Genomic DNA, 13,693 nt, shown 5'->3' on the forward strand with positions numbered 1-13,693 from the left:
ATGGGAAGCACAATGCTGGGATCCAGCATCATATCTTCTTGTTTTGGATGGCTTAGCTGTTACACGTGTAAAGCTGGCGATCCAGCCTCTGCTTATAACCAGAAGGAGAAGAGAAAAGCAATGCTCCCCACCCTCTCACTGAGCATTAAATAGCGGAGTTCTACTTGACCAAACTATTTACAATAAAGTTGTGACTAGGTTACAACTTCCACGGAGCAGACCTTCCTGCTTCCGGAATAACTTCTGTTGCCCAACACACTGGTATTCCTAACTGCCAGGAATGTTTAAAGCTCGCAGCAAACAGTCACGTCTCTGCCCAGGCCATACGGTATTCCTTACAAACCAGAGTCGTGTCTGAACGGGGTAAGAAAAGCACACAGTAAATGGGATGGCTACCTAGCCAAAAGGCTGCATTTGCATTTCAGCTGGCTGTTACCACTCTCATTTTCCTGCTAGGAGAACCCAAGGGAGAACCAGACAGCCCAAGTAGTAAGCCCTCTTTATACAACTGGAGCACAGAGACGGGAACTCCTCTCAGTCTGCTCATGGAGTTGACAAGAACAGTGTTCTCTATTACATGCGGCATGCAGATCAAGCACAGCCGATCTAACACAGACTGTCTTCATGTGCAGGCTGCAGTTTGTCTTTTGATGTGTTTTTTTCCCCAGAGAGGTCAAAAAGTACAAAAATAGTTATTTTCCTAAACCAAAAGGTTCCATTTCGCAATATTATTGCACTTTCATAATAGGGCAATAACAAGGCTTATATATTAACATATATCAATCATATAATAGTAATCAATTCACATCACAGCAAATATCTTAGGTTTGTCTGTCTTGTAGGTAGATGCTTCACAGCTTGCAACAAGAGTGGGGAGGAAAAGCGAAAAACAAGAATGCACCAAGAGGTATATGTCAACTGCTTAAAATAAACAACGATACCACATCACTGCAACAGGTAGTGAAAAGAGTAGCAATTACTTTGACTGCAGAGGGCCAAGAGAACGTACATGCTCCTGACAACATTCCTTAAAAAAAAAGGAACCCTTTGGAGGATCCTAGCCAATCTGTACTGCACAGGATGAGCATACACGCTGGAACAAATGTACACACTGCAAGTACGGAGCACAGCAGGATCAGGAGAAAGACAGCAGGTACAGGTTGCCACAGGGCGAGAGGTTATTTTCATTCCCTGACACAACTGGCCCCCTACATTCATCATCAACAGTCAGGCTTGGAGACAGGGAAAGTGAGGAGGGAATTAAGCCCAAGAAATCATATACCCAAAAATGACGGTGTGACACACAATTTTTTGTGATTTCCTAACTGAAATTCCAGCTCCCTGTCCTCAGCTGTAATCTAGCACAGCTTTCTTTAATTACAGAAAGGAGACAATGGAAACATGGTTCCACGTGAACAGTGCTGCATATTCAAAATGACCGTAGCCCTTCCTTCCACCAATTTAGTAAGAAACATTCAGCACTGCACAATGACGACTTCTCACTTGTTTATTGCTGCAGCAAACGTTTGCTGCGACGTGAATGACATGCTGAACATACCACAAACAGTAAAATGATAGCTATTAAAACCAAAAATATCGAAACGGCTTGGAAAAGCATTTTGACAAGGAAGAAACATTACACCAGGTCTTTGTAGCATTTGCTAAATACAGAGGCTCATCATATTTCAGGCCATTTGTATTTAATTGTCCTTTCATCTGAAGAGCAGTGGATGTGAATGCACATCAGGCAGCAGATGAGTCAGATGTTCTGAAGAGGTCCAATCAAGGACGTCCCACAACACAAGAGCACTGCCTGCATAATGTCTCACACAACTGACTTCTGCTACAGCCTCAGGTTTCTTTCCAGTGTCTCATCCCATTCCGTTGCGGCTACTCACCAAAGCACCGAGAGAAAAAATAATAAATAGGCCTGCAGTCTTGTAATTCAAGAAGTTTAAACACATGAGACCCCAGGAACCTTATGTCCACATACGATTAAAGCTGCCAGGATGGCAGCTCAGATTAGTAGATAATTATCTTAAATTCGAGCTTTAGTTCTTCCACCATTTCAGTTGAAATAGGAAAAAAAGGCACTCGTATTTATCAAGGCCAACGTTTCAAAATGAATTTCTGAGACGAACGCAAACTCACAGTGGAATAGGTCACTCAAAACATTTCAAAAACCAGTTTTGGAGTGACAGACACAGACGTTATACCAATTTCAGCACAAAGAAGGGAGAATCCCCAGTCCTTGGTGGAGAAAGACAAGGTGATAGAGACACGTCACAGCACAGGAGGTTACCTAAAGGACAGCACAGGAGATTTAAACTAGTGTGCCTTTTATATTGTCTTCTTATTCTTAGATCAGTTTCTCCATTTTGGTTTTTAACAGTATTAACCCCAGTGCAGAGGCAGTCAGCAGACCACAGCTTGGCCAAAATTTTGGTTCAATCATTAAAAACGATTTATAAATATTGTCTGTGGATAAAAATCATCAGTTGTAAGCCTCAACTATTATTAAACTGGCTTTCCGTATTGAAGTGCAAGTTGGAGTTGATAATTCAGGGTAAACACACATAAGAACTCATCCTCTCTGTATTCATTTTGACTCAGGTCCTAAATCAAACCTCATCCATACCGCAACAAATAGAAAAAAAGGATAGTGTGTCAAGAGAGCTGGTTTTCATTTACACAACCTATGTGCTGCAACTTAACCCAACTTTAAGTGTAAATTCTAGCACTGACATTATTTTATAACCTTGAATTAATTTGGGCTCTTATTATCTGCTTTTTCCTTTTCTCATCAACACAGATCCTCTCAAGGTACAAATGATGCTAGCTCTTGATCACGCACTTCTTAAATCATCTTCATGCTGTTAGCTCTGCAGAGAATGACGCCTGCTCCAGAACACTGCCATTGCTATTCACTCAGATCAGGTCTCTCACAGGTCTGTAAGAAGGAACAGCGCTGAGGGCAGCAGAATGAAGATGAGATTGTTTTTACTCTTCCTGTTCAAAGAATATATCTGATTGCATCTCTGTCCTTCCCCTTCATGGATCACTTGTCCTGCCAAGCTTAAGTTCCCCTGGGCAAAAGCTACGGTTGCCCTGACTTTGTACTGTACAATAGGACTACACACTTTGGGCACTGCCCAAAGCATACATGAGTAACAGCAAGAAACAGATTTAACACCAGAGTTATAGACAGCCCGTGACAAAAGCAGGGACAACCATCTCAAAACAACTAAGACAGGTGTTTGAGACTCCCTGGAGTCAACACCAACTAAACATGTTATTTGTTACTGCAGTATCCTGAACTCTAAGGCTCCACTTTTCACCTGTGAGTGCACACATCCACAGAACAGCACGGGTGATGGGAAAGGGCAGAGGCTGACTCTCCCAATCAAAGTCTCGCTATGGAAGACAACCAAGAGGCTGAGATGCAGCACATGCATTACAGCTGAAGCTGTCAGCCTCTACCTACTCCTCACACGCCAGCTGCGCCACAGGAAGACATACACCTCTCAACTGGTCATTTGCCCAGATGGGACCCGCACATTGCCTTCCAACAGGCCAATTGCCACCTGCTGCTTCTCGGATGTTAAGGAGGAGTTTGTCAGCAGTACAGGTTGGGAATTGCAGGTGAAAGGAAAAAAAAATGTTCAGTCCTTGTGTGATGTTTTCTTTCTGATCATCTTTGTGGTTGTGGATATATCATTTTGCCTCAAATTAGCCACACAGAGAGAAAAATTCCAATAACACTCAAGGACATTACAAGGTAGAGAAATATTCATGATTGCTTAGCCTGAGATAGAAGCTGTGATGTTATGGATCAGCTAGAGAAAAGCCATTAGCTAAACTGTGACAGAGGGCTTCAGACAGAAGCAGTGCCTCAGCTGGGCAAGGTCCCACCTCATCTGCTAGACTTTAATGAAGTTGCAGCTATCTCCTGTATGCATTTATATCTGAAGGAATTTGGCATCTTTTGCTAACGGTAAATCTGGTTCCACCATGGAAAAAAAAAAAACAAAACAGTTTCTTAATGCAAAAGCCTTTTAAGAAATTTGAAATAATTGAATCATATTAACTTCTGAGCTTACAGGAAGAGCAGCAAGGGCTTGTGCTGCAGCATTTAAGAGGTTTCTATTAGGAAATTGTTCTGATTATCTTAATGCACCCAAGAAAAAACTGGAAAAATGATAATTTCCTTCATTACCTGAGATGCTCCATTTAGGCAAGGCACGGAAATAGGGACATTACACAACAGCTTCAAGCGTTGTTCAGACGCTGTGCTCGCCTCCTGCCCGTCGGGAACCACCGTGGGTCTTCCAAGTTGCCCATAGTCTGCTCTGCCCCAGGTGAACACCTTCCCAGTTTCTAAATGCAAAACACATTTCAAGATTAGTTATCCACTAGGTTCCTAGAACATCTGGATGCTATTTCAAAATTAGACCACCACTTGTTAATGCATCTTATCTAAAGCTTCAAGTGAAAAATTATTCACTTAAGTGAAAACTTCCTCGCTTCTGGGAGCATAAGGAAAAGTATACTAAAACTACCTAAGGATGTATGAAGATGTCCTTTAATTCAGTTTCTTCAGCCTCGCTAACTTCCTAACAAAAAGGCCATCTGTGGGGCAGCCTGGGCTGTAAATGAAACCATGTCAGTAAAGCTGTGTAACCCATATATACTGCATGCAATATATATACTCGTTATTTATATAAAGGGCATGTTTCTAGCTTGACAGCAGCACAGGCAAAACAACTCATTCTGAAACGTACGAGATTCTTCTGTGTTCCCAGTATTTGCCATAGAGACGTCCATCCCATGTCCTGTATTTAACACTTGACGTTTTCCCGACAGAAGCTGCCTTCTGTGACAACTTCTGCTGGCAAACAAACAGCCCTCAGGACAGCAACTGGTTGGTCAGAAACACCACCACAGATGCCATTAAGCATTGGAAATGCACCGGTTTGTTCCCACAGGAATCACTTTGGCCAAGGAAAAACAGCTTTAAATGAAGTCAGCAGTATTTGGACCATCCTCCTCTCCAGATTACAAAGGTGCTCACTGCTGTAGGACTGATACCCACTAGTCCATCCTCCAGTATGAACAATATACATAAAGCAATGCTTTTTACCTTCTGTTCCGCACCCCCCCCCCCCCAAAAAAAAAAATCATGCTAAGTGCCAGCTTGATTTTCTTACCGAGTTATACAAACACTGCATCAACTGGGTGTTCTCGGCTGGCCTTTGACTAGAAGCAGCAACCCACGTTACAGCCCAGAAGGAAGCCTGCAATGACCCTGAGTGACACGTGAGCTTCAGCCAAGCATTAAACTTCTCTCCAGAATTGAAATTATCAAGCTAAATGATCTTATTTTCCTCGTATCTGTGAGAAGCCAAGTAAGCCAGCTTTAACACTCACTTCTCCCCTTGTAAGTCAGTGTGAATGTGCAGAGTGCCCAAACACAACAGCTGAGGGTTTTCTTAGCATGCCATAACACAAACCTTTGGGAACCTAAACACCTCCCTTCTCTTTTGGTTGCTGTTAAACCGTCCTGAAGGGGACACAGCTACTCACTGCTGGTTGGGGGGGGGCTTTAAGTTGATAATGCATCTCAAACTGGAAATCTCTAACTTGGTGTATTTAAATAAAGAAGTAGTAATATGCATCTTCCCTGGAAATCTGCTAGCAGTGGTATCTTTTACAGAGATCTTTGAAACTTTTTTTCAGATTCATTCTCTCAGTTCACTGATAATGCTTCCCCCTGAAATAATTAAGGGATAAAATTAGTCGTCCTTTTCTTTCAAGGGCATGAGGACTTTCTGCCTTTGGAGATGCCTCACACTTCAGGGAAAAGCTGAAACCAGTCACATATTTCTTTCAAAGCAAGAGAGGTCTTTTAGCACAGCGGCTTCATTTTGTTAGGTTAAAGCATTAAAACAGGTTTCATTAATAAAAAAGCCAGTATACCCTACAGAGATTAGAAAAACAGTTTGTAGTTTAAAAAAATGCTTGCTTTGCCAGTAGTATATTTTACAATTTATATGGATCTCTGGTAAAAAAAAAAATATCTGCTGCTGCAAAAATGCTCCTTTATCAGTAAGTTCTACTGCAAATGGAAATGCAAACCGAGCCTCAGAGGCTTTTACATCAGACCAGATTACTGCACCTATTCAGGACCCTGTGAGCAGGCTAGAAGCAGACAAGCAAGCTGTTCTCTTTTGAATTAACTACAGGAACTGAGGCTGAATTTTACGGAATTTAAAGCCAGAAAGAACTTCTGTAGCATCTATTTTGACTGTTAACGTGACACAGGCTCTCAAGCCCTACCAAGACATTGCTGCGTTGACCTCAAAGACCACAGTTCAAATAAAACATTTCAACTCTCAGAAGCCAAACGCAGTTAGTGCAGCAGGGAAAAACGTCAGCAACCTGCAGTGCCTCTGGAAAGGCAAGACGTCCATTTGATGACACACCCAGATCCTGCCATGCAGATGACAGCACTGTCATGTAGAGGTCCCTCTCAAGTCCGACTCTTGGGGAAAAAAAATTCCCAAAAGCAAATCGGGTGTTCCAGCTGGACCCAGACGCACAGAGAAACTCCAGCCACGCATGTAAAAAAGATCCTTTGCATCATCACATCAGAGCACTGCTTCACCATCTCTGAAGTCATCCGCTGCTGGCGTCTGTGGATTCAGAAGGCAGTCACCTAAATCCCAAGACACACCTGACCAGTGACTCACTGAGAAAATCATTTTCCTGCACTGCAGGCCACCAGCAGATACCAGGAACCAGCAGGCACGATCACTGCCTTACCCAAGAGTTGCTAGACCAAGTTCTGTGCAAAGGAGGCAATTCTGCTCCCCTCTGCCAAGAGCCTGTGAAAAGTGCAGAGGAGCGTGGTGGTCCACAGCCAACTGCGGGGTCAGAGCAAGACACCACGAGCACCCACGCTGAAGCCAGACTAAACTACACGTGTAAACCTCCCTTATGAATCAAGGGCTAGCGTGTACATCACTTGCCACACGATGCTCTCTCTACGTTTGTTTTTACTTTTCAGAAACCATCTCTCTTCTCAGCAGGATTAAGTTGTCAAACTAGAGTTGCCATCAACTGTTTAGTGTATCTTTACCAGCAATGACTGGAAAAGCGCCCTTCGCCCCCTACCTGACATCTACCCCATGTGCCATGCTCTGTATAAGTTGATCTTTTTTTTTCCCCAACTGCACTATATATATATATATGTGTATATATATATATATATATGTGTGTGTGTGTATATATATATATGTGTGTATATATATATAAAATCTAGAGGTCCCCTTATGGTTTACTGCAATTCTATTATTCTATCAGTTTTTGAGGTGCTACATTGAATTCTCAAACAAGTTTAAATGTAAGCAACAGAACTGCAAGCATTATGATGATCCTGGTAGTTTCACTCCTTCTCAGCCTTATAAAAGCCTTGAAGTATGCTCATCTCTATTATTGCAAATCATTCCAGCAAATTTGGCAGAAATAAAGAGCACAAGTATATTGGAAGAGTACATTGGAAGGACTGGAAACAAACAACAGGAGTGCTTAGCTACAGCAGAACACCTCCCATGCACAAATTCCATTTTCTTTAACTGGTCAAGCAAGCACAGAAATACTTATACATACAACACCAAACAGAGCCTTTAGGCGAGAATAAGTCACCCACGATGTATTCAAACAAATAAATGTAATAATTTCACTTTGTCCTATTTTGCCACTGAGAGAAACAAGTTTCAGGTAGTTACTGGTAGGCAAACATGGGGAATATCCATTAAAATTTTTAAAACAGAAATTGATTTTTTGCTTTTAGGCAGAGCTTCTTGAATGCCCAAATATGAGGCAAGCAACCAATTCCTTCCTTAGTTCTCATCAATTTAGTTCTTACTTCTAATCAGCAGAAACTCATTTCCCAGACCCGCTCCTGTGGTGAGCATTCCCCCTCCTATCCTCAGCCTTCTGCTAGGCTGATCATTCCTGCTTCTCAGCAGAACATATCTGCCCAGGGATCCTTTAAAAAAAAAAAAATCCATCTCTACTGCAAGAGAACCTAACAGAAGTTGATTTAGAAGTATATTGTCTATGAAATGCTGATTATATTTTCAGCAAACAAAAAGACATCTCAGTCTGAAGTGGAAATTTCAGGCTGAGCCAAACACCAATGCATGGAAAATTCCAACCAAAAAGGTTAAAGTCTTGTCAAATCCTAAGCAAAAGAAAGCACTGAGTTATGACAGAAAGTGTTAAGCAATCGTAACGAGAGGTATTGCTACTGTGCTGCTTATAATATAGATGGTATTTTAAAATGTTCTAAGAATATTTGAGAAAGACAGTCATACAGAGTAAGGAGGTTGCAAGATGAATTACTTAAGAATGAAGGGTGATATAACAAGGAGTGTTGGTCTAATATTAGAACAGAACAGATTTTAATTAGAAGTCAAGAAAACATACACAGTGATGAGTCAACTGGACAGAGTACATCAACCATGGAAGTGGCTGAGGCATCAGAAAAAAGGAGATATTTTGTACCAGACTCCATGCAGTAAAAGGGCATAAAAGGCAGGAGGCATTCCTACAGCTTATGTGAAAGAAGTGTGCAATGTTGGAAAGGTTTTTCCCGTTCTTTTAAGATTCTAATGATGCTTCTTAAGACCTTGGTCTTGTATGTTCCGAGCACGGGGGGCCCAATTCCAAAGGCACTTCAACTCCTCAACTGCGTACCTTCGCTTCATCCCAGCTGACTTCATTGCAACCGTTCCTTTTATCGGCAGGCAAACGCTACATCAGGTGAGGGCCAGAGGGCTCACTGCCATCTGGAATTAAGGGATAATAGATGACCCATGTATTCTGGGTCGTTCCTGTGGACAACTTGAAGGAAACCTACCATCAGGAGTTCAGAGAGCTAGGAAAAAAGGACAGCATTGAGAACATTTGAAAGAAAATCTTCCCAACAGCCCCTTAAGTAAACGCTACATACAACGGTATACTACATCACTCAAGATTCTCCATGGTCACACAGCTGTAGTTGTAGTTTCCTCCTGCTCTTTAAACTCAGCAGTCTCCAGCGGGATACATACAGCAGCAAGTCATCTGAAACATGCTCACATCCCTTACAAAATAGGGGTGGAGGTAACAGAATATTCGCTAGCAATCCACCATCAGACAGGCTCCTCGGCATTTTCTCCAGTTCAGCCTTCTGTCCTTACACTACCACAAAGCTTAGACAGTTGAGAATGGCCTCAAAATTACAAGTTTACAACCCCTGGAGTTTTGCAAATCCAGCAACATCACATAAAGCACCTTTAGTTGCTTCCTGCCTGACTGTGGCTCTTACTGTGCCTCTTTACAGCGCTGCTGAGGCTGCAGAGGATATTATTTTTCCCTTCTAGCACTTTCTTTATCAATCTGCTCAGCTACATTAATTGGATACAAAAAACAATTTAAAAAAGCATTTTAGTTTTAAAAACAGGTTGGTTTCACTGTTAAACAAACAGGCATATTAAAATTTACTTATTTTCACAGATTGAGATTCATCTTTATAACAATTTTTCTATTTCAAGATGATACCATGATTGCGCTGCCATTATCTCCTTGAAGCCTCTCTTCAGACAAGCTTTGAACTCTTCTTTCATAAATACAAGATGAAAAAGTTCATCTAGGCTATCTCAATTCACGGTTGCATTAACAATTACTTCGCAGATGAACTCTGGATATCCATTCTGAATGCTTAATCTGATTCAGACCTGGCATACGAACTTTTATATAAAATTCCTAATGCCTGCTTTCACAATAAAATTCACAGGGGCATGTATTAAAAACCTGACATTTACAGGCTGCCTTTGCCTCCTCTCTGCCCCACAAAGGGCAAACCAACACCTCTCCCACAGCTACAAATCTAGTAAATGTCCTGGAGCACAGCAGAACGTCCTCCAACCACTCTGACAAAATACCTCATCTACCTCAAAACAGCATTTGTGCAAGGGAACCTTATAGGAAAACATTCACCCGTCCATCCCTAATTCCCTCTTGACTGAAGACAACTTAATTCAGCAGCTGGAAGCCAAGCATCACTACTGCACCTACGATGCTGTAGCTGTGCAAGGTTTCAGTACGACACGCACGGGATTAGCTCTTCTGACAACGGTTTCAATGGCCCCCTCATTCTCTTACACTGAAGTCTGGTGTACCAAAGCTACCCACACCTCTTAACATAGCTATAGCCTTCTGCATCTTTATATAAGAAGGCTTATTCTGATTTTTTCCCCTATGTTCATTTATAATAGCTAATAACAATGTACAACTAAAATATAAATCTACGCACAGTATCAAGGTCATGACTGCTCAGGAAAACTCCAACAAAACAGCAAAAGCACTTCAGGGACATCAGCAACAGAAATCTAGAAATCATTGCAACTGCCATTTTCAGCCTCCTGCAGCCACAGGCTGAAACACACATCTAGTTCAGAGGAGTCCACAGAGCAGCCACTCAACATGCAGCAGCTCACAAGAGCTTCCAAGCACCCTAATAAATAGGTTTAAAACCACAACGAAAGGCCAAAAGCCACAAGTTCCACGGGAAGAGAAATAAAAATACTCCTGCAGCAGCTGTGGATTTGTCAGTAAAAGCTTCGCCTCAAGTGGGCCAAAAATTGCTGCCATTCTCAGCTACGTTAGATACCTCCAAACGTGGTGCCCAACTATGTGTGAGAGCAAGACAAACCGAAAAGTCACCTAAGGGATTTCACACCACTAGAATCAGTGGCTCACCAGCAAACAAATGGCTTCTCACTGTAACCCATCTCTATTGCCTCCCCTCCCGCAAAATAAAATAAGAATAAAAAATAGGAAATGGAAGAAGTCAGCCTGGAAGACAAACGTGCATCATGAAAGAAAATTCAGCCAGCCTGGAGGAGCTCTGCTGCAGCACGTGAACATAGACAGAGCATAAGGGAACATCATGCACTCTCTTTCAGATCCTCCTGGAAATAGGAGGGTATTAACCATCCAGAGACTCGTATGATAAGTGTCATGGCAGACACTCAGCTAGGCAGGCAAAGCTATCAGGATGCGGGGCCCTCTCTAGGAAGAGACAGCAGGACAATGAAAGCTTTCAGCCCAGACAGAGAGGTCCAGAGCACAGACTGAGAACTCCTTTGGCAACCGTTTACACCAAGACAGCTTGAGGGACTTGAGGCCCAGCTCGTTGCTCTCGCCTCTAGACAATCACTCTTCACTGTGCTCAAACAACTATTTGTGAGGGGGAAGGTAAACCAAGCCAAGGAATTGATCTGGCTGAAAAACAGCCCGAAAAACAGGAGCTTGGCAGCAGCCAGTAGTGCTAAAGGCACTGCTCTACTAAGTTGGTTTAGTATTCTGTATGACGGGCTAGAGCTAACATGCAGTTTCACATGACATACTAAGTTTTTTGTGCACTTTACCAACAGATCCAACTTTATCAGGACTATCAACACCATTAAAAATCTTAACTGCTTTGACTTGCATCCATTAAAACGACAGGGAAGCTTTCCCTTTTTTTGCTTCCACAGTTACACCAAGTTATGTATCAAGACAATGTTCAGTTAATGGGATTATTCGCATACTTAATCGCATGCTTCACTGCTTTGAAAAATTGGAAAGAAAAAAAGTATCTTTCAAGTATGGCATATTCCAAGACTCCCTAGATAGTCCTGAAGCCCTGCCTCTGGTTTTGGGTTTTAGATAGGGTAAAGGCTGCTTTGCTTTTAGAGGAGACACTGGAAACCTGAAATACCAAGTGAAGCTCTGATTAAGCTGGAAGTAAAAGTTACAACATGCAATTTCTTCCATTTTCTATTTATGCTCATACTGCTGATATCAAACAGATATATGATCTTGGCTCAAAAAGAAAAAGGGAAGGCCATCTATTACCACAGCAGGTCTGTGCAATTGTGAAACGAAGCTGAGGAAGTGGGGTGTGGGGCAGTGGAGGTGCTGAAGCACCTATCCCACTCTGCATTCATCCTGCAAGACAGGAAAATTCCCCCCTCATTTCTCTCCACTCATGATTAGAGTCATGACTGCCTCACCAGCTGTGCCTCTGGCTCATTTTAAATTCAAACTACGATGCATATCTCACTTTTAGACTTTTAATAGCAATGCCTTAAAATGCAGATTGCTGACTAAATTTAGTTACACGATTAAAAACAAATCTAACTCATCTCTACCCAGCAAACAGAACCGCTGAATTCAAGGTTCAATAAAGGACTTAACTCTTCATCTAAACACAAAGTCCTAACAAAAAAATAAAAAGAAAAAAAAATCAAAGCACAATTTAGTGAAGCCTTTAAAAAAAGCAGGATGCATAAAACATTAACCAGCTATGGAAAACTATCTGCGAATGCATCATAGTATACTATAGGGTTTTTGTTCTGTAATTCTGCAAATAAATTCAGCACTGTGCTACTACAGCAGTATGAGTCATACTCTTTCACTGACATTCTATATTTATATCCCTATGCCCTTCTGCACTGTTATATGCTTTCTTACATACAGGTCTCCCTAACCTGGAATCTCCTTTCTGCTGCAGTCCAGCATCTCTTCCTCTAATACCTCAAAGAAAACTGAACAGATATTTATTTCTAAGGACTTACTTATTTCTGGACACCACTTTGAAAAAAGCAACACCTTTGAACTATTGTAACAAAAGGCATAAACTTTTACTCACAATGATTTTATGGCGCCTTATTTCCTACTCCTTGTCTGTAAATGGACTGCTCAGACATTTATCCCCTTACAAGTCCAGGTCGTATTTCATTAGACTTAGCATCATACTTTGCTACAGAAAATGTTATTGAGATAAGTTACAAAATACCTATGTTTTTTATATCACATTATAAGCAGTATTACCTATGGCCCCAACCTTGAGAACATTTATGAATCTGCCTGATGATCTGGAGAACGCAAGTGGTCCTACTCCTCTCAATACCCCATTGCCATCTGAGTTTATCTAAGAAAGAGCGGGCATGTGTCTAGAAGAGATAAACAAAGTGAAGGTAATTAAGTTCCAAGTGCTAATATTTACCTTGTCGAAAGACTCAAGGGCATGGTATGGAGAGAGAAGCACAGAAATATCACAAGAAACACTCTGGAATGGCAGTCTGCTGAAGAACTGTGCTTTCTTCTGGTTGTCCACAAGATGCACTTCCAAAGACAAATATTCAGACCTTTTAAACAGAAGTTTCACTAGATAACAAGCCTCAGACATGCACAATAATTCTTAAGTATTAGAAAAGTCACTATCTACAAAGAAATCGGTAGCATTACAAAAACAGTGTTAGATGACCTATCCTGGAACCTCTTAAGTGGCTTTAACCTTCTCAGCAGCTCCAAGAAGTAGCTGAGCTCAACATCCAATAGAATTCAACCCTAAATGTGTGTTGTTCTTAGCAAATAAAGTACAAAAACACAGACCAGTATCACAAAACCAACAACGGCACCTTCAGAGCCTCCCAGGAGACCACTCGACTTGTTCAGATGCAGAACCAACCGCAACTGACTAAGACAGAGTGGGTTGCTCACCTCAGATAATGAGCAGCTATAACGGCAGCATTCTCACCAACAGGAGGAACAATACATTCTAAAAGAGGAAAGGAAGCAAAATTCACATCCTTTGAAA

General features: G+C 41.7%; 1 protein-coding gene across 1 annotated transcript in view; it reads right to left on the bottom strand.

The window, feature by feature from the left end:
* The window catches only part of LOC106033849 (secretion-regulating guanine nucleotide exchange factor), a 160,785-nt gene that overhangs the window by 106,955 nt on the left and 40,137 nt on the right, over positions 1-13,693 (bottom strand). The window contains exon 14 of the mRNA XM_066998079.1: positions 4,217-4,377. Within this exon, the coding sequence (XP_066854180.1) occupies positions 4,217-4,377 (161 nt within the window). The remainder of the gene's footprint in view (positions 1-4,216; positions 4,378-13,693) is intronic.

This window comes from Anser cygnoides, chromosome 5, assembly GCF_040182565.1.
Source record: "Anser cygnoides isolate HZ-2024a breed goose chromosome 5, Taihu_goose_T2T_genome, whole genome shotgun sequence".
Lineage (NCBI taxonomy): Eukaryota > Metazoa > Chordata > Aves > Anseriformes > Anatidae > Anser > Anser cygnoides.